The sequence below is a fragment of the Enoplosus armatus genome, chromosome 12 (genome assembly GCF_043641665.1).
Source record: "Enoplosus armatus isolate fEnoArm2 chromosome 12, fEnoArm2.hap1, whole genome shotgun sequence".
Taxonomy (NCBI): domain Eukaryota; kingdom Metazoa; phylum Chordata; class Actinopteri; order Centrarchiformes; family Enoplosidae; genus Enoplosus; species Enoplosus armatus.
The window spans coordinates 4,803,236-4,824,881 of NC_092191.1; the positions used below are offsets into that span (position 1 = coordinate 4,803,236).

At 41.9% G+C, this 21,646-nt stretch overlaps 2 protein-coding genes across 3 annotated transcripts; both read left to right on the plus strand.

The window, feature by feature from the left end:
* Positions 1 to 1,043: 1,043 nt before the first annotated feature.
* Positions 1,044 to 7,947, plus strand: LOC139294722 (aftiphilin-like). The gene is made up of 9 exons (XM_070916654.1): positions 1,044 to 2,549; positions 2,853 to 3,031; positions 3,512 to 3,638; positions 3,840 to 3,896; positions 4,031 to 4,153; positions 4,357 to 4,417; positions 7,173 to 7,277; positions 7,487 to 7,610; positions 7,803 to 7,947. The coding sequence occupies exons 1-9, from the start codon at positions 1,044 to 1,046 to the stop codon at positions 7,945 to 7,947; spliced, it is 2,427 nt and encodes an 808-aa protein (XP_070772755.1).
* A 1,483-nt stretch (positions 7,948 to 9,430) lies between these two features.
* On the plus strand, positions 9,431 to 21,409 carry LOC139293918 (actin-related protein 2). 2 transcript variants are annotated; one of them, XM_070915594.1, is made up of 10 exons: positions 9,431 to 9,543; positions 11,792 to 11,902; positions 12,280 to 12,294; positions 13,555 to 13,770; positions 13,957 to 14,029; positions 14,583 to 14,719; positions 15,136 to 15,285; positions 16,655 to 16,800; positions 17,159 to 17,291; positions 19,669 to 21,409. In XM_070915594.1, the coding sequence occupies exons 1-10, from the start codon at positions 9,496 to 9,498 to the stop codon at positions 19,837 to 19,839; spliced, it is 1,200 nt and encodes a 399-aa protein (XP_070771695.1). In that variant the 5' UTR covers positions 9,431 to 9,495; the 3' UTR covers positions 19,840 to 21,409. The 2 variants fall into 2 exon arrangements, with proteins under 2 accessions (XP_070771695.1, XP_070771694.1); XM_070915593.1 differs by lacking the exon at positions 12,280 to 12,294.
* Positions 21,410 to 21,646: the final 237 nt, after the last annotated feature.

The window sequence follows — 21,646 nt, forward strand, 5'->3', positions numbered from 1 at the left end:
GCTGGAGGCGTAGGACTCGGTTTGAACTGTTCAGCTAAGTAGCACAAAGCTGCGGATAATGTTTCCTGTATCAGTTTCCTGACTGCGGCCAACACTGGCTACTTTTTCCACTCCAGGATCAGCACCAGGAGGATGGTGACAGAGCTGTTAATGTCTCAATTAGATGTAAACATTTGACAAATGGTTTGCAAGAGACACAAAAAGAGGATGTGTGAACGGATGAGATTGTGTAATAGATTTATAAAGTTCAGATTGTTTTAAGGTTATGCTTTGTGGAACAATCATGTGTACAGGTTCCTCTATTTTAAACCGAAACCAGTATTGCCTCGCCTATAAAACAGGAAATTATCAATTTGTGACCAATTTATACTTCTATGCTTGCTTTTGTGTGGATTTTAAACTTTGTCAGACATTAAACTGATAACTACATATTATTGTATTGTGTCTGGTACACGGGGTTTAACACTTTGATGTATGATAAGTTTGTATGGCAACCATCAAAACCAATATTACAAAGTGCTTCAGATAAAAAAGGAACAGGAATATCATTAAAATTAATTATAAAATCTAAGAGAATCAGAAGAGGCAGAGTATATAAAACTAAATAGATAATAATAGTGATTTGGCAAACAAGAGATCCTCAGGCAGGTCATTCCAGAGCCAAGGTGACCCATGGGCCTTTTTTGTTTTCAGTGTAGTGCTGTCCAATGTAAGCCATTTTGGCCATCAGTTTTCAACCTAGTTATAGGAGCAGCCAGATGGTTCGTGTGTGAGGACCTCAGGCTGCACGCAAGTCGTTAGTTGAGAGTAAATCTGTAATGTAATCTGGCACCAGCATATTAATTTAGCTTTAATAGTAATCAGTAAGATCCCCAAACCCAAAACAGATAGGCAGCCAAGAATTACAAACAATTAGCATCATCAACACACTGAAACGTTTTCTCTGATTCTCAAAAAGCTGTTGGTCATGATGCTCCTCTTCCTGTTCTCTTCACTTTCCTCTCCTAGGTGCATGAGGCCTTCAGGTCCTGTTAGGAGAACCCATGGAGCCAGACATCATGCCGTTGCACTCCTCCTCCCCCCCTCCACTGGATGATGATGGTGATGGGGAGGCGGGATCAGAGGAGGACGAGTTTGGGGACTACTCTGTTGGGGTGTCCTGCTCGCCTCCTGGCTTTGCTGATTCTACTGTTTCACCAGCGAGCCTCAGATATCCTTCTTCCACCGTGAAGCCAGCCACCCATCAAGCCAACTGCAGCTTTAATCACCCAGCTGAACAATTCCAACCCACTTCCACTGTGAACTCGGGGTCCGGCAGAGGCCACATACACGTGGAAGGGCAGGATTGTAATGCTGAATCACGTGTGCACCTCACAAATGGGTACTCTGAAAGAGACCACAACTCTGGGACCCACATAGCCTCTGCAGTGGGTTTATGCTCTCCCAGGGAAGAAACAGGGTTTGCTGATTTCACTGTGTTTACAGAGCAGGCAGCACATCCCTGGTGCTGTGGCTTCACTCCCTTGGGCAGCACAGAGCAATGGGATGGCAGAGTGGAAGGGACAAACGCTTCCAGCAGCTTGGATGAACAAATCTGTGATCCAGGACAGGAGGTTATTATGGACTCTGAGCCCAGATCTCATTGTGCATATAAGGCAAAAGAAAATGTTTGCACTAAGGTCAAGCACTGTGAGAAAAGAGATGCAGCCTTCGTGCAACCATCTCAGGACCACCATCAGCCTCAGAAAGCTGCAGCTGCTTTGGATTTTCCACCCGAAGAGCCTCATTCTGGGAATGAGGAGTTAGGCAACCCTGGGGAAAGGAGGCATAGTTTTAATTCTTTGCAAACCACAAAGGTGCAGGAGGATGGAGAGTCAGAAGAAGACAGAGGAGACAGAGAAAAGGGCATTTCTACCGTCCCCCAAACATTCAGTGTGTATGAGTCTGCTTCGGAGGACCTGGCATCCTTCTGTGATGATTTGTCATTTGAGGGTCCGTCTGTGGACTTGGAACCAAATGTTTCATCTCTTGGTTCACAAGAGGATCAGACTGACTGGGACCAGACTGATGATGAGGAAGAAGAGCTGGGAAACTACAGGAATTCTGACTCTTTTGTCAACAACAGAATGGCAAATCTCAGACAGGCAGAGAAGGGTATTCATTATTGCGACCAATCTGCGACTCAGGAAACTTCTGCTACCTCCAGCCAGTCACAATCTGGAACACATACAGAATACACATTTGCAGTCTTCAAAGACTGTAATTTTGAGAGTCACAGGGACCAAGGGCACGTCCAGACAGCTGATGCAGGGGTGCTGAGTCTAGGAAACCTCCCACCGAGTGACAGCTTTGCAGATTTCTGCTCAGCGCCCACACAGGAGGATGGGGAGGACTCGTGGGCGGAGTTCAAGGACCAGAGGGCTCAGGAGGAGGGACAAACTTGGACACAGTTCAGAGAGCAAGTGGGCTGCCTGCAGACTGATGGGAGCACTGAGGAAGAGCAGGACAAGGCAGGGCAATGTGGAGTTTCCAGGAGGAACAGCTGTCAGGTGGGAGACATTTGGCTAAAAACTGGCTTCGTTGTTGTTGCCCTTTATGACGATAATTAATGGCCACAGAGAATACTTGATTCTTATTGGCCAGAAGTTGTCACTTGTTTTCAGATAATTTTTCAGGGCTTGTCATGGATTAACCCTTTATGTATTTGTTTTCTTGTCATTATTTTGTTTACTTGTTTGCTTCACAGACAATAAAAAGGACTACAGTAAAAGCTAAAAGTCAATCAAAAGTTCATCACATATTTTAAACATTTGATTAAAAAAAATTAACCCTCTCCCTTTTTTTCTGGCTAGGTGTCACTTTCCTGTCGTGTCCAGCAGCTTCTCCTGGCCAGTTTTCTGGAGGTAGAGGTCCCAGCTGTGGAAGGTGAGGAGGAGGTGCTCAGCCTCAGTGCCCTGTTTCACGCCCAACACCTCCCCGAGAGTGAGGGGGAGGAGGAGGAGACACCAGAACTCTGTCCCAGATTTGAGTGGTGAGGATGACTTCCTGGCTACAGTGGCTCAGTTTCAAATGATTACAACACAAATAGTGATTTAAGCTGTATACAGCTCTTCAAATCTTTTACATTTGGTGTTCTAAAATAGCTGACACAACAGAGAAGTGATGTATTTCCACGAGGAAGCAACAGCAGTAGGATTTGAATAAATAGAAGGTTAGTTAGTGAATCTCTGAGGAAAAAGAGCACCATCTACTAAAATTTAACCAAGCAAAAAGACGTTACGGAACTGGCAGCCTGCAAAAACAGCACAATCTGAGCTACAGAGGTTTTGATTTGCCGCCAATAGTAGAAATGAAAAACAAAAGTTTTATTAATGTAAATGTTGCCTTCTTTAGTATTTCAGATTCACAGCAGTTCTCCTAAACTAGCTGTTTTTCTCCTTTCTCATTTTTTATTGATATTGCCTCTGAATACACCAAAATGCTGCTTTGTTATTTTCTCACCATCTCTCAGGATTCAGCAGGGGGTGTGGTGGCCACACCAAGACCTCCACAGTGCAGTTGGCCTCCAGTTTCAGTGGGGGGGTTCCCATACGAACAGGACTCTGCTCAGGTGCCTTGGTATGGACACAAGGAACATTGTGAGTTTGGCAAAACATAAAAACTACTGTGTATCAGTGATCCAAAGTAACTGAGTAAACGAGGTAATACTACAACATTAAGTCTTAAAGGGCAACGTCCCCCATAGTGAGTCTAAGGACAGATCAATGTGCTGGACTTCAAGTATATAAAAGTTTTATATTAAGGCTGTTTTAACTTTGTGTGTCTTTGCCTTTTGAAAGGTGTTCATAGGCATGAAGAAGCAGCCAGTGGCTGTGCCTGCTTTTGCATCCAGCCTGGTGAGTGAACTGTAGGACATGTGAACTAAATTTATTTGGCCTTATTGGGAAGAAGAAGCATTTTAATTGTGTAAGATGAGCAGTTTCAGTGGTCATTAATGTTAATTTCCATCCCATTTTTACCTACTCATCAGGGAATGCTAGAGCCCACCAAAGACTCTGTGCCAGCTGTCTGTTCTCCAGGACACACGACGGTCACAGCACCAGCACCTCCAGGGCCCCGGGACGTACCGGACCCCCCAACAGATTCAATGCAGGTAAATTGGTCTTTTTGATATGATTTGACTTATTACAGCTATATCAGATACAGATGAGAGGATGCATGTATTTCACTGATTACCATTAAGCTTGCTCTACTGTTGCATTCTGGTAAGAGTGTTTTAAATCTCTCTCTCTCTCTCTCTCTCTCTCTCTCTCTCTCTCTCTCTCTCTCTCTCTCTCTCTCTCTCTCTCTCTGTAGGAGGTGCTCCCTTCCAGCCAGCAGGACTGGAGCAGCCGCGGCCTTAGCAGCTCTCAGGACGGTACGTCCCCTCGCCGAGCCCCTCACTTCTGGGGCCGGAAGTAGACTACAGTATCAGCCATCCCCTACATGGCTTCCTCTAATGAGCCAAAACATTTGAGAGTTTACTCTGGGCTCCTCTGGACTCCTCCTCACTTCCTCCAGGGCATGTTGTGCTTCTTTTAATTTACGCTGTGTTTCCCCTCTGTCCACTCAGCAGTAGTGGGTGACCACAACACTTTGTAAAAATAAGAAATTGTGATTTAAATGAATTCAACGGGTAGACCCAGTCTTCAGAAATCATGTTGTTGTCATCATGATTTGTCCAAACAAGACTCAAAGTAAGACAGATGTGCAGCCAAACAGAAAAATTACCCATCAGTTCCAATTGTTCCAGAACAATTACAGGGGAAACACTGTACTGACTTTTCCCTTTTCTCCTTCCCTCAGCTCCTTTATTGTCTCATCTTTATCTGCTGCCACTTTTCACAAAGACTTTATCTCAGTATTTATCAGTCCAGGTTACGGGGAAACATTGTGGTGTCCATCTTGTAGTGGTAAAGGCTACTGAAAACACGATGTGCATACTGTTATTGTGCTACTTGATGATTCTGAGGTTTCTTTTTAAAACTACAACTCTAAAGATCTGAGGGAAATGATAAACACTCCTCCAGTGTTAATACTGTGGTACCTTTTGCCCAGTGCATGACTATATTACGCACTTAGCCATTAAATATGACAGCATCACCCAATTTGGGCTTTATTGGACTCTTAAGCGTCTTTACTTTTTGATGGAAACTTATTTATTTATTCATATTTGCTTAAATCACAAAATAAAAGAAAGACTAGGAAAAAAGCCAAAATTGCAAATTCACAAATTAGCTCGTATTTGTTGTCCTCGTGAAAAACTATAACAAACTTTGCAACACAACCCATTTTGTGGCTGCGTGTTTTTGAGGGGTGGGTGACACAAAAGTATGAATGAAGTAAGAATTTCTTTTGAATGAAGCATAAATACCACTCATAAAGACAATTGGCTAACTTCAAAAGAAAAAAACAAGAATTGGTAAAAGTAATGTTTTTTTCCTGACTGTCAGTTCCATATTTGGTATTTCATTGTTGATTTGTGACATGTTTGATTTTCAGCTCTGGTTTGTGGTACGCAAGCTGACACATTGTTTGTTGTTGGATGTAGATGAACAGCTGATGAATCTATTTCATTAACTTTAACAGTAATTTCCTAGAAGGTGTCTACTGTAGATGAGCTCAAAGGGGAAAAAAACCTTTAACATTTAGAAAAAAGTATTTTTGCTCATTTTATTTCCGTGTTTGACAAGATCACTTATGTTCAGTTCAACCACTCAAACAAGACAAATGTTCGCTGATTAGATGACATCAAGTGAATAAATACCAAACATTGACAGCAGAACGGTGTAATAGTAAAGCATGCGCAGCAGAGGGCAGCGTATTCTCTGTAGGTGGTGCTGAGTGCTGCAAAAAGGTCAAAACACATTTACTGTATGTACTGTAGGAACAAATCTGAAGTATTTAAGTAATTTATAGTCAAACCATGCAATCAGCCACTAATACAAAAGTATATGCACTTCATATATTTAAAAATATTTGTTTGTAGTCCGTTATATTTATTTTGTAGTTTCATTCTTTTTTTTCATGTGGTTGGTTATATGAAATCTGTCTTTGGTGTTTTGATTTATTCTGTGATTAGAACAACATGTTTGGGGGATTATTGTCATAATATAAAGAAATTATGTATCTAAGACATGATTTCACAATTAAAACAGGAGAAAAACAGTGACAGAGCCAAACGTAAGGCTGCAGTCGATGTTACTGCTGTCACTTTATGCTGCTTTTTCTTGTTTTTACTTCCTGTGCACTGATGCATGTACTGTGTGAGCATGCTGAATAGGATATAGGAGTGTTTATTTCATACCTGAAATACACTTTTCTGTATTTTATTACCAATCAAAAGTGTTTCTACAACATTTCTGTAACTGCAGTTACAGTATTTCATAATGGGTTGTGCCTTTATGCCAGCAGTTGTTTTCTAAAAAGTTTGTTGACAAAAATCTTGGTTTTCTTTCTTCAGATTTACTGCTCAAATCCAGATTTAATGCACTGCAATAAGGACCTGCGGGAAGTCCTTGTAAATACTGAAATAAATCAGTTGATCCTTTCTGTTTGGTTTCGTCTCTCTTCCCTCAGCTTTCCTCTCTTCTTGGAAGCTGAATGCAAAGTTGGAGTATTGAAACAACTACACTACACACTTTGTTTTACAAGACAAAGGATATAAAACCATTTAGATTTCCTAGACACTGCTAAGTCCAATGTTTTAAAGGTGGTGTAACATCAAACATTTATTATAACCCGTAACTACCAGATAATTGAAAATGTTAAGGAAGAGTATTTTTTGATTTTACTTTTTTTGCATAGAATTAGGGTGAAAGTCCTTCTGACTTCAGTTAACAAACTACAACAACATACTGAGGCTGTTTGGTTGCTACTGAAGGTGCTGGCTTGGATGTTTCATGGTTAAGGGGCCCTTGAATCAGAATATAAAAAGATGGTAGATAACAGCTTTGCATTGCTTTGCTGAGCTTTGTTTGCTGTGTCTGTCCCTCTCTCTGTCTTTCCACTGTCCCAGTAAAAGGAGAAAACATCAGAAGTAGATGCTCATTCTCCTTTTATGAATAAGAGATCAAGTTCCCCGGTCCCTCCTCACCCCACAACGATCCTCAGCCACTGTCTCCCCTTGTTAGGCTGCTCTGCTCTCAACCTGGATTATTTTGGTCCTGAGGAGGAGAGCAGATCCAACAGTAGCAGCAGCAGCAGCAGCAGCAGCCGTAGCAACAGTCCTCCTCCAGGTCAGCATGTAAAACTGCAGAAATGTAGATTTTATTGTCATTTATAAGGTTTATGTCATAAGAAGCAGCCACCAATATCAAGCAATAGTACACTGTTGCTAAAATTAGCTCGTGCTGTGGGTGTAGAAGTCCTCTTGACACTCATTGAGTGCTTTGACCCTTTTATGACGTGTTTGATGTGTGTTTGTTGTACACACTCACATGTAAAGGAGTTGACCGCGAGCTGTATGAGTTGACCATCAGCAAACTGGAACCGGGAGCTAACAGTAGCCACATGGAGGACACCTTGAATCGCCTGATGTCCACTGCAGAGAAAACCAGCACTTCAGTCAGGTCAGCTCGGTTGTCACATCCATGTACTTTGCATATTTTATTATTATTTTATCATTTTTATTTCATTCATACAATGAAACGAAAATAAGAATCACAGACAAGCGTCTCTTACTGTATTAATAATGCAACATCTCCTTGTCTTCTGTGTGTATCTTAATCTTTAAATACTCACTTTGTGTTGTTCTTTATCAGGAAACCTCAGCAGGATGAAGAGCTGAGCGCCGAGGCTGGCAGGGTGATCTCTGGACTGCCTAACCTGTCTTTCATGCAGGCCAAGGTCCTCATGTTCCCAAGCATCCTCGTACCCAAAGAATGCTGTTCCCCAAAAATACAGTGATGTGTGATCTCCGCGCACATTTACGCTGAATTCTTAATCTAAACGAAAGATTCACATACTCCATCAGTGTGAGGGGCTATAAGGAAACAAAAGGCTTTGTGGACTTCTGCTTCGGTCAAAATACTCCACCTGCTGGCTATCTTAGTCTTAAGGCTAAAAGATGAAGCTCTTTGTCAGTGGAGAGGCAGAATACCTTCATATATCAGCTCATCCATCAATTTCAATGTACAATAACCTGAAATTTTCAAACAAGCAGGTCTGCAGTGTTTATCTTATAGTATTACGTTCCTTAAAGTCGAGTGTTGTGACCGAGTGACCCCCACACACACACAAACATATTCACTCTAGAGACTGTTACATCCAACTCATCAACTTAAATTTTTATAACTTTATTTATTTTCAGCTTATTTTTTAATGTGAAATTATTAGAGACAAATGTTATAATATATTTCTGTGACATGGTAGAAGGAAAGAATGTACTTTGAGAAAGTAAAGTGGCCTGGGAAAGAATATTTTTCTTCTTTCTTCTCTTTTTATCTTATGGCTGTAGACTGTCAGCACCTTTCCCCACAACAAGCAGCATTGTTCCACAACCTATGTGACAGTACTTTCAGTCAGCTGATTTGAAGCTCTTCAAAAGACAGTTGAAAATAAAACAACTGAAACTGCTTCAGGATGTCTCTTACATTTATTGTTATTGTCAACATCTTTCTTCCTCTACAACTCCATTACTCCAACAACACACATCTGTCTACAGTTTACACGCCTTCATATTCATTTATTCATTTACTGATCAGTTACTGTACACTTAGCTAATCTGGGGTTTTAGCATTTATACAATAAAACACCTGCAAAAATCTAACTTTGACCTGTAGTGTCCTGTTTAAAATCTGCACAGGGAAGAAAAGCTTTTAGTCTGCATGTTGCATCTGTTTACAATGTTCCCATGTGGCCTATTTTAATATTACAAATCTTATTCATCATGCACAGACTGACCTATCTCTTCATTCAAATTGACATAGAAATGCTTTATATGATGCTCTACAAGATTTTCCTAAAAATGCTGTAGACAATCAAGCCTTTTTTCAGTTTCCTACCAGCTTTATTAATGTATTTCTCCATTAACTGCTTAATAGTGACATGCGATTTTGAGATTGTCCATTAATTACTTATTAATTAAATGTTCTGAAGATCCAGATTGTTCTAGGAAATAAAAACTTTTAGACAGATTAGCAGCTGTACACTTGTCTTTAGTAGACATTTCACTTGTTTTTACATGTTGCATGTGGACATTTAATTAGGCAACATTGCAAATTCAGATAACTTTATTTTCAGCAATGCAACCAGCCAATGCATTTGTTGCGATTGTAAAACTAAGCATTTGATGTATGAACATTTATCTCGGAGGGAGTGACTGTCATTTGAACGGTACTGTAACACACCGGATGAGCACCCTTCCCTTCCTCCTCTCGGCCGGGTTGGTGTGTCTTCCTTCCGGCTTGCCGAAGAAAGTTGAGGGAGGTTCAGCGGCAACTGGGCTTTTACATAATGGACAGCCAGGGAAGGAAAGTGGTGGTCTGTGACAATGGGACCGGGGTAAGTTTACCGCTTTGATTTGACACGCTATCAATCCGTGGCTCGCTTTAAACGGCGCCGTTATGTCGAATGATTTGGGGAAACAGGAAGTGGGACTGTCAGCGTCCAAGCTAACTAGCGTTAACTGGGTGGGTAGCTAGCTAACCTGTTAGCCAGCTAATTTTCATTCATCTAGACCCGACACGGAAACAGCACGCAGAGTGGGTGTAAATGTCAGGATAAAAGCTTAATACACATCTCTGTCTATAGCTCTCACAGCGACATAATCACAAAAATCAAGGCACTCGAGTAACTGTTTATTTAATACCAACGGTTACTAAGCTAGGGCAGCTAGCTAGCCTGCTAGTTCAAGGCTAGCATTTAACAGCTGGCTGTCTGGTTTTCGTGTCTGGCAGATGCGTCGGTCATTTCAGTGATTTGTTATGCCAACGATGCGGAATTTGCAGATTAATTATATCTGTTGTGCATGTGGTTTAATTATTAAGGACCGTAGCTAGATGCTTGAACTGGAACCGACAGCTAGGTGTAACGTTAGCTAGGCCGTGTCAGGTTAATTGAGGAACCACCTTTATGTTTTCCTGTATAGCAGCTAGCTAGCACCAACTTCCCGGAGAGAAATGTCACCTAGTTAACTGGCGGTTAGTAAGGTATTTGGGCCTCGGAAAGACCACACCGCATATATTTTTCCACTTATGCATTTCTTTTTAATTCGTTTTTTTTAGCTTCATATCTGCACTGGCTAGATTGTAGGTTTTATCGGGTTGACAAATACTTTAGGAAATTGTCTCAATAGAGTGGGCCACCAACCCAATGTTGGTCATATCTGCACTATGAGGAAACAATTTGGTGGTCCTTTTGTCACAACCTACCTTGCTGGTTAAGTAGTCCTTCATGTTGGGGAATTTAGTGGTTTTTCAAGCTGCTGTGATTTGTAGACAAAATGAGCAGCTTTTGCCCCATTCAGCATATAACACACGAACATTTTGCTGATCTGTGTTTATATTTAAGAGTTACTCTTACACACAGTTACTATTGCACACAGTTAACACTGCCTCTTTTGGATTGTAGGACTTCCTTTCTAAACCATGTCAGCAGTCAAAGAGGATGTTGGCTCAGCATGTTACTGACTAATAAGGCCTTTTTTTTTTGAATGTGACTTTTTCAAGAGCATTGTGTGAAGCCAGAAAACTGCTCTGTGTCAGGGTTGAATTGAGAAGTCAAGAGGAAGTGAGAAGAGTCTGAACCACAGCCCCATATGTCACCAACACATTTTCAGAGCCCTTGTGCGTGCTTTGTGTGTCTTCAAGCACACACAGCTGCAAAATAAGGGGACAGTAAATTGTTTGATTTACTGATAAATTGCATAATCTACCACTAAAATTGAACTGGTTCTGTAAGATGATTAATCAAACAGCAGCAGCCTAATTCCTTTGTGCGGGCAGGGCAGTAGTGAGCTGTGTGCTCTAAATCTAAATGTTTACTTTAATTAGTTAAACACTGTTTGGTGGGTCATCTTTAAATGTATCCACTGTGAGTTTGGGAAAAAGTCTTAAGTCACGTTCTTTCATTTTTTATGTTGTTAGGTTGTGGTACAAACAGTACAAATGCAGAATAATCTGACCTGCAACTTTGAACCACTCAGTTTATGTTAATATTTGCACAATGTTGCAGTAACAGGCCTCCACTTTACCATTAAAGCATCACCGTGATATAATATAGATGCTATCTTTTTTTGGTCCTATCTTATAGTTCAGTGATTCAATTCTCTGAGCTCATGTAACTGTTGTAGCTGAGTAGCTGATATTTTCTCACTATTGATGTAAATACATTTTTTAAACATTTTCATGATTTAAGGTATTAATAAATAAACCAAAAATATGCATAACCATTTTTAATGATTGTATAAGATCAAATTAACCAAAATTATGTTTATTTTTATTGTTAAAAGATCTAGATCAACTTTAAAAACATAAAATACATTTAAAGATTTCTACCATTGTGCTAAAGCAGGTGCTGGCCACAGATGTTCATACTCATTCACACTCACATACATGGAGGTTCTGGCAGTGTAGCGTCGGTGGTTAGCCTACGTTTCTGTCTCAGTCTAAATGCTAATTAAGCCCACTGTTATCAGCAGGATGACGGTGACGTTGTCTTGCTGTATTGCACAGTTTATCTCAGCAGTACTTAAATGTATTTCCTCATCACTTCCTCTGTGCTCTGGTTTTCTTGACTCTCTCTCTTTTAGTTTGTCAAGTGCGGCTATGCAGGCTCCAACTTCCCAGAGCACATCTTCCCTGCGCTTGTTGGGAGGCCCATCATTCGCTCGACAGCCAAAGTTGGAAACATTGAGATCAAGGTACGCACTGATCCGCCTGATGTTCCTGGAATGATTGTTTCATTTTGCCAGAAAGTCTTGATTTCAAAGGGCGAATCTGGTCAGGAAACCAGTGATAAGACAAAAATGTAATCTGGAAACAAAAGGGAAAAAATACACAACACAGCAAAGTCACTAATAAAAGCACAAAGATTGTAGTTTTGTGGTGAGCTAGCAAGAAATGGCATCCCATTTCAGTTCTGAAATCTGTTAGATAACACAATCAATCCTCTACAAGCTAGCATGAATCCTACCTCTATCTGTCTACTGTTCTTTCCAATTCTTTTGTTTATTCATCTTTTATTATTTTATATCTACCTTCCTCTTCCTCCATGTTTTGTTCCTCCATGATGAAGTAGAATGCCCAGAAGATGGTAAGTTCAGGTTCTTGTGTGCCTCCTGTTTCTGCCTGCTCCGGAGAGTTGTGTCATGTTTTGATCTCGACTGGAAAAATTAAGCTCTCTTTGTTTTGTTTTGTTTTGTCCAGTGTGTTTCCTTCATTTGTTTATTTACTCACACACTGATTCCATTATTCTACATCCCAACTAATTTGCCCCTTTGGCGTTGAGTATGAGAGTCGGATGGATACACAGCCCTTACGTTAATGCACTCCTCTCTCCAGGCTGAACGTGTTGCAGAAATGGCTGTGATGAATCATAGGCCAGCTGTTATCGATGGAGTGCTAAAAGAGATTTTGGACCGATTCCATTGTCAGAGTCTCTGATCTGCTGGTGCATCCTGAGAGCTACACCCCCCCTCGATCCTGCTGCTATTTAAGGACTGAAATAATCACCACAGTTTTCAGCTAAAAAGAACTTTAACATGTCAGCTGCAGCTAGAACGCTTGGTGTCAAACGATAAATGTTGTGTATCACAGACCTATTTACCTTATTTAAGGAATGTCCAGTTCACAGCATATGCCTCAGTATCTGTGTGTGTTTCACCTTTTACAAGTGTAGAGGAAGTGTCCAAACTCGAGAGTGCATGGCAGACAGCTGAAAGTTGGAGACGGAAGCACATCTGTTTTTCTTTTTACTTTTTTTTTATTGAGACCACATGGAGGCAGTGCCTGTGACTGGTACTTTTGTTAATGCCAAAGCACACAGGATGAACCCATAAAATGGCTGCCTTCAGTAGGCTTTTGATGTCTCCAAGTGGAACGTGAGATGCTTGACTGTGTGGCTAACACTGAGCTCTAACCCAGCGGTTGTTTACATTGCCAGGCTGCCTTGCATGCAGCTAGTTGAATGGTGCTAAAACAAGTGGTTTACTGTAGCTGGAGGGAATTAGAAGTGTTTCCAGGTGTAGATGCATGGAAATTAATGGCTTGTTGTGCATGCTGGGTAAATGAGTTTTAAAGCAAAAAATCTACTTTGAGCAGGACATGAATACATCTGACATGACTTGCCTCAAGCCAAGTCAAAGCTTGATGATCCAGTTAATCTGATTTTATGAGAGTAGCAGGTCACAGAGGGCACGTTGAAATGACTGATTTTGTTGCCCTAAACCAGTCCTCAGTCCTCATCCCTACTCCAAGCATCCCTGAATGATCCACACTGGGTTTCAGAAGTGGAGGGCTACGCTGCAGAACTTCTAAATATTTATCCGTGTTGACCTTTGACCTCTCCCGCCAGGACTTGATGGTAGGGGACGAGGCCAGCGAGCTGCGCTCCATGCTGGAGGTCAACTACCCCATGGAGAACGGCATCGTCAGGAACTGGGATGACATGAAGCACCTGTGGGACTACACCTTCGGCCCGGAGAAGCTCAACATTGACTCGCGCAACTGCAAGATCCTGCTGACCGAGCCGCCCATGAACCCTACCAAGAACCGCGAAAAAATCATTGAGGTTTGTTGACGTTTATTTTTATAGTTGTGTGAGGGGGGAAAAGAAAAGAGAAAATCAGCTAATTTATGCATCTTACTGTGGGTCTGAAGATCTTTTCTACTCTACTCATTGTGCTACAGAGATTATTTTGTGCATGTTTCCAGATCACAAACAATTGTACTAAATGTTTTCTGGCTTCTCTTGCAGGTGATGTTTGAGACCTACCAGTTTGCAGGAGTCTACATTGCTATTCAAGCGGTGCTGACACTCTATGCCCAAGGTAAGATGGAAACTGTAGAAGTAGCAGTAGCAAAATGTTAATATCACAGAGATAACTGGTGAATTACTAGTAGTTCAGCTCAGCGACAGAAGGCTTTTGGTTTTCTTTGTGGAAGTATTCTTGTTTGCCAGTATTTAACTACCACACCTTTGTCAAATAGTTTGTGCAAATACTTTTTTACGAGACTACTTAGATACCAGATATGAAGTCTAGACAGTCACATGAACATCACTTTACAATGTGTCAGTGACAGACACAATATCCTGACATTATCTGAAGTGTTCTGATGTGAAAGTGTGAAACTCAGACAGTTTCGAACACACACAGCCTTGAATGAAGTCTGTGCACTGTTTCTGAGTTTATTACCAACTAGTGAGCAGTTATTAGGAGTTAATTGTTGCATTAGATATGTTATCTTTCCAGGTTTTGTGTGTTTACCCAGCAACGCTGACAGTCAGTAGCCCAAAGCACACACTGGATAAAACTCGGACATAAACACACCTAGCTTGATAGAGTTGTAGATTATTAACTGTAGTGTGTGTGTGTTTTCCAGGCCTTCTGACTGGTGTGGTGGTGGACTCAGGTGATGGTGTGACACACATCTGTCCAGTGTATGAGGGCTTCAGCCTGCCCCACCTGACAAGACGCCTGGACATTGCAGGCAGGGACATCACCCGCTACCTCATCAAGGTCAGTCATGAGTAACAAAGAACACAACAAAAACTAGCAGTGCAAACAAGGTAGTTAGTCAGTCCAGTATATACTGCAGCGCCATCATTTTACTTCCAAAATGTTTGGAAGGTGTTAAATTCATATTTTCCATGCATTTTTTTTAGTGTAACAAATATGTTGAGTGAGTTAAGTCTCTTTTAAATGGCTTGTAATCAAAATCCTGAATTGTTTGGTAGAGTCCCGTTGCTCTGCAGGAAGGGGAAACTGGCATCTTCTTTTTGTGAGAAAAGTAACGGTCTTAATTTGAGAAGACGTAGCTCTAGCAGCACTAGCTCATGTTTAATTTAACATGTCAATGGTTCTCAGTCAGTCACTATAAAGAATAATGCTTTCTGGCCTCCTTCATCTTCATATTTCTACTTCTCTGTGTGCAGTTGTTGTTGTTGAGGGGTTACGCCTTCAACCACTCTGCGGACTTCGAGACTGTGCGCATGATGAAGGAGAAGCTGTGCTACGTGGGCTACAACATCGAGCAGGAGCAGAAGCTGGCGCTGGAGACCACCGTGCTGGTGGAATCATACACGGTAGATACTCGCATGTTTTCATTTTCAACATAACAAAACACTGATGAAGCTACTTAAGTTTATACATGTAAGTAGGTTTAATATAACATTGTTTTGATATAATAACTCCAAACTGTCTCCCTTTGGACAATTGTAGTGGCCCAGCATTCTTAAACACATGCCATCTCATCCTACTCACTGTCCCCATGTTTCCTGCTGTCACCGATCTAATGTATATCCCAAAAAACAATAATAAACAAAGAAAGAGAAGATCTCCTATTAAAGAAATAGAGGAGATGAACTAAATCAGAGACTTGAGATCAAGAAAAGGACACAGTGAGACTGAATGTGCAATAATGTCTAAAAAAAACATTGAATTTACTCATCCATAATTAGTTTGACACATTAAACAGATGTTTTTGTTTACGTAAAAAGGCAACACATTTCCAGCCCTCTTGGGAATTCTCGTTTTTGCTTGGTTTCCTTTATGTAAAATGAGTTCTTCTTTATTTTTAAGTTTCACATTTCTGCTTAAGACAGCATTGTAGAAAGAATCCCTCCCAAAGGAGTTGTTATTCAAAAGTGGCAGTATTTTGAAGTGATCAGAACTAATGGGGTAACTAAATCTGTTCCTGCACTGAGCTAAGTAGACTACCACATGCCCGTTGTTGGTTCTGTTGGCTGCTTCAGGACAGGGCAGTGCTGCTGACTAACTGTTTTCTCTGGGACTCAAACATATGGGGGTGCAGTGCTCCTCCACCAGGCTTGCTTTTCTTTCCAAAGGCCCTTTTCCCTGCAGAGGGAACCACAGAATCTAAACGCAGGTCCTGAAGTCTGTGTTACTGCACGCCTTACCGAGCACATGTTGTGTCTCAGAGCTCACTGACCATGAGTGTTTGGGTTAGTGTAGGCGGCTGTGTAGGTGTGTGAACATGTATGTGTAAGTATCGTTTTGTGTGCATGAGTGTGCCGAAACAAGGAGGGCAATGTAACTGTGGCCGAAGGGCCCTGAACTGTGCGTTACATCATTTCCTGTGCAGCCACTTTGCGGCGGTGGCTGGGCTCCGCTTCCTCCCACTGCCCTCGGCTGAATGAAGCCTTTTTATAGTTGCACACATTCACTCTACTCGGTTTGGTCGCTGCACTCTCTGTGCTTTAACTTGCTGGACATTATCATCAGCCAAACTGTAGTAAACACACATTTTTCTTTAAAAAGGTTTATTGTGACGTTTCATACATCACAAACAACCCTTGAACAGAATCATTCTTGATTCTTACATTCAAGATTTATGACTCTCTGTTGAGTCAGACATTAAATCCTGCCTCTTCAGTGGTGTCATGTTTTCTTTTTTCCTTCTCTTTTCATCTCATCCCTCCCACACATCTCCAGCTGCCAGATGGTCGTGTGATCAAGGTGGGAGGAGAGCGTTTTGAGGCCCCGGAGGCTCTGTTCCAGCCCCACCTCATCAACGTGGAGGGTGTCGGAGTGGCCGAGCTCCTCTTCAATACCATCCAGGCAGCCGATATAGACACCAGGTGAGGCCAGCGAAAGTGCACAGATACGCTCCACTATCACTAAAGATGGAAAGAGACGTCAGTATATACTTGAGTGAGGGAGTTTCCGCTCTCGCACACATTAATACACAGCATTAATAAGTCACAGCGCGGTGGTGGTGTCTGTGTTCTGTATGGAAAGTATGAAAATTGATCTTTGGGTATGTAAAAGAATGGAAATTAACATTCAAATAATGACGTATTGTGTTCCCAAGCGCACGTTTTCTTTTTCATATATTTTGTAGAATTCACCTTAAGTTACTGAGGGACTTAAATCTTTAAAGTAAATTTTCAGCATTTGTGGACTGCTCTCACCTTCTTTCTGTCTTCCCGTCATCAGGTCTGAGTTCTACAAACACATCGTCTTATCAGGAGGATCCACCATGTACCCGGGCCTGCCGTCTCGGCTGGAGAGGGAACTCAAGCAGCTGTACCTGGAGCGTGTGCTCAAGGGAGATGTGGAGAAGCTTTCGGTGAGATATCGACCCGTAACGCCTCATTTATAATTATACTGTTGACTACGGAAAGGCTCTGAGCTAAAACCGCTCAGATGTGGTTCACAGTATGACTGTTACTTTGAAACCAGGTCATACTACATTTATTTCAGCTCAAATTAGAACTCGATTAGTGTCAATTGCACTGCGATCAATGTAATCTAAACACTCAGACGAGCGTAAGTCTGGCTTTGCTGCTCCGGGCCTCTCAGTTGGTGTGAATTAGTATTTCCAGCTCATTCTCTGGGTTTGTTTAAGCTGTCCTGGGTGGGGTTTCCCACATGTGAGAGAGCAGTAAAGGTACAGCAACCACAGGGAACATACTTGAGTCAGTTTAGTGTGTAAACGGTGACTGACACCTGACAGTATCTCCTTTGTCCTGGTGAGGTTAAATCCCGCACACTGGGACTTCACAGTAGAATAAATGAAAGGCCTTGAATTATGTGCAGTTATTACTTGTACCGTGTCTGTCTTGAACACATCTGCAAAGGTTTTAAGGCAAAGTTTATCATCATGTGACGTCTCGGACCGGTGCAGTGTATGCATACCACCACCAGGTGGTGCCAGAGGTTAATGGACATTCATTGAACTTGAACGAGCACTTTAATAACAACATATGTAGGGTTCACTTCCCAATGATAAATATTTGTTTTGGAAAAATATCACTTTATTACAATTCCATGCCAGCATCCCAAAGACACCGATGATTTTAAACAGAAGTATTTTGTAAGGTCTACAGATGACTCATAGGTTTAAAAGCAAGTCATTATGTGCTTTACTTTTCTGCCCACAACTGCAGCCGGCTTCAGACTGTTTATCTCCGTTTGGAATAGAAGTCTTTAGATGTAGTGTGATGAGTGTTTTTCACATAAATCGTTGTTTCTTTTTTGTTCGATGGATCCCCAGATATTTTTTTATACCAAATACTTAACCGCTGTTGGCTTGAAAGATGGCTGTTTAAAAAGTTTGTAGTTCACTCTTTCATAGTGGCTGTCAGCTTGAATTCACGTCGGTTACAATGGATTTCTTTGTTGACGAGGTTTCACAGTGGGTGATATCAAAACATTCTTAAAAGCTTTTTAAACCGTTCTCGTTGCATATTCTAGTTCTCTGATTCACTCCACATGTGGTGAAATACACCTCCTCTGTTCGTAGCTTGCACATTTAGCTGTTTGTTTGTTGCTTGCAACTACGTTTAGAAGCCGTGTCTTTCACCCTATTTGGTGAAAATATGGGTGTTTGGAACATGGTGAGCTTACAGACCGAGAGCAGAGAAGTGGGAGGTGTGGTTTGAGAAGTTTGTATTGATGTTCTGATACTTCTTCCCTCCTGTCACTATTGGAGTACGCTGTTTCTGACATGAATTGAAACCAGTGTGGAGTATCTCTTTGAAGCTGCACTAATCAATATGGATCAAATGGCTGTTTAATGTGTCGCTCATAGAGAGAATTATCACCCAACTCTGTAGTTTCCCTCAGCTTTTCGGATTGTTTTGGTTGTACGACCTGAAGCTGTACTGTTTTGGTTCACGCTCACCGCTCTCATTTGCGTCTACTGCAGGCAGCTGTTCTCACATATTTCCCTCAGGAGTTGATAGAGAGCAAAAGAGAGCTAAAGGAGAGCATCTTTCTTATGATGCCATCTTTCAAGTTTTGAGTTTCAGGTGTGACTCCAGCTGTTTTATTGTAATGCTGTGTATTGTTGCTAACGCCGGTTGAGCCAAGCTGCCTTGGGCAACGAAGTTCTCCTTGGCAGTAATTACAAATTTTGATATGAATATATAAACACTCGCAGGGCGTCTGCGAAGTCTGCGTGTGAAAAGCGTTTAATTCAGTTTCCTTTTCATTTAATTTTCAGAGGAAGGAAATTTTATTCTTGGTTGCAGAAGGCAGTCAAGTTAGTTGGTAGACTTCTTTGTATCTGATGGCAGGCTGTCGGGAGACATTATACACCTGTAAACTAAAAGCTACTGGTAATCCTTTTTCATGGAGTTTCAGTTATTCTAGGCTATTTTGTCCAACTGGTTCTCCACATTTTGGCCGGTATAATTGTGAAACATGTATTAAAAAGGTCTTAAGAAGTGTTAAACTTAACTTGATGAACCCCGCAGAAACCCTGACTTGGTTTAGGTCTGCTTTATCAAAGTTTGATGTAAATCTCAGTTCAGACTGAAACTGTACAAAATAAAGTTCACATCGATAAGAAAGACATTAAGATCTTTATCATATCTGAGTTGAGAAAAACAAAAACATTGAGCAACACTTTGAGCTGCGGCGTGAACGCAGCCTCGGGCTGCAGGACGTTTCTTTGTGACATGGAGCCGTCTTATATGTCTCTGTGTCCCCTTGTCTTGTAGAAATTTAAGATCCGGATCGAGGATCCTCCCAGGCGAAAGCACATGGTGTTCCTGGGTGGAGCCGTGCTGGCCGACATCATGAAGGACAAGGACAACTTCTGGCTGACCCGGGAGGAGTACCAGGAGAAAGGAGTCCGTGTGCTGGAAAAACTCGGAGTCACCGTCAGATAAAGCACTGGACGGACAGACCACACACACACACACACACACGCACGCACATGCACACTCACGCACACTCACACACACACACACGACATACCCCCCCCCCGCCCACATCGCAGAGTATATATCTATTTATCCCTCTTCTTGGGCTCTTGATACTCTTCAAACATCAGAGGGAATTGAGCCTCCTCCTCCTCTTCCTCTTCCTCCTCCTCCTCCTCCTCTCCTCTCTGCCTCTCTTCTCTCCTGGTTTGGGATTGGCTCACACTTTTCCTTGCAAGCCCTCGAGAACCAATTCCATCTTTGCAGATTTACACTGAAACCCCTCCTTTACTTAAACTACGAGGTGGAGGGTCTCCGTTGCCCTGCTGGTGTATCGTAGAGTCTGATGGTGGAGAAGGTTAAAACCAGTAAACCGACCGCACGTTTACCTGCAAATAGGTTAGTTGTGAATTAAATTCGGCAGGTAAACCCACCAGCCGCTCCGCAGTGAGCGTTTCAGAAGGTTCCCCCCCCTTGATTAAACCTCGAGGGGATAAATCGATGCAAAGTTTCTAAACAACTGGTAAGCGTCTGTAAAATCACAATCAGGGTCCACCACAAACCGCCACGGGCCGCTTTCAGCATCTGTTCCAGGTGAGCGAGAACTGATCACATTTTTATGTCGGTTTTTATAAATGATATCATGACTTTTCTTTTCTGGGAGAGGGATTTCTTTTTGTTCTGCTTTTCCTTTTTTTGTTCTTGTTGGATGAACAACTCTTGTTGGAGTTCAATTTATATCTTTTTTTTTTTTTTATTTAATTTTGGGTTTTTTTCATTGACTTTTTTGTTGTTGCTGTGCACTACTACCATTGTAAATGGAGTGTATTGTGGTAACAGAAGTTCCTCCATGTTTTTATGAAGAATTGATGGTTGATTGATAAAGGGACAAATACACAAAGGAAAGCCCCTGAGCTTGACATCGGGTGTGTGACGGTACTTTGGGGTTTGTGGGTGGTGAGACAATGATGGGATGTGTGTGTGTGTGTGTGTGGGTGTGTGTGTGTGTGGGGGGGGGGGAGTGATACTATTTGTTCCTCATCTGACGGCCTCGCCTCTGCCTCCTCTCTCGGTGTAAATCTCAAGCTGAATTAATGGCTGTGAGCAGTCATAGCAGTATTACAGACCGTGACGCCGCCGCCGCCGCACCTCACCTGTCGTATTCCTTCAGATCCACCGAAGCTCGGAGGCAGTCGCAGGTCGACGATGAGCTCTATTTGAATCTGGGCGCAGAGCACCGCAAAACTGGGAAAATGAAACGGTATTTTATGGAAGCTGAAATGCTGAGACCATATTTACGTTCTCCAGTCTTTCACTCCCAACGGTCGACTTGATGATTACTGGAGGCACTTCTATTTTGAGTATGACAAATGTGTATATGTTTTTTTTTTTTCCCTCTTTCCATGAACGTCTATCCAGTGCCAAGAGCAGTTAATGTTAACTGGATCTCATGTTTTTAATGTCTTTTTCTTTTTGTCACTGTTTTTATTTTCCTGTGTTGTTCATAGCATAACTGCCTAACGCTGATTTAAATAAAGAAAAGTGATTTATAAGGATGTTTGTGTGGCAGCTTCTTTTCTTTGACACAGCTGGGGCCTGTTGTCCAAAGTTATCTGAATAACCCTGGAGGTTAAACTTAGAACATAGAGGGATATCAAAGGACCCGCTCTGGGTTTTACTGAGGAGATAATTTAGTAAACCTGCTCCATGAATCAGACATTTTATAGTGCAGTTCACAGGAGGGCTGCAGCTAACAATTATTTCATGATCGGTT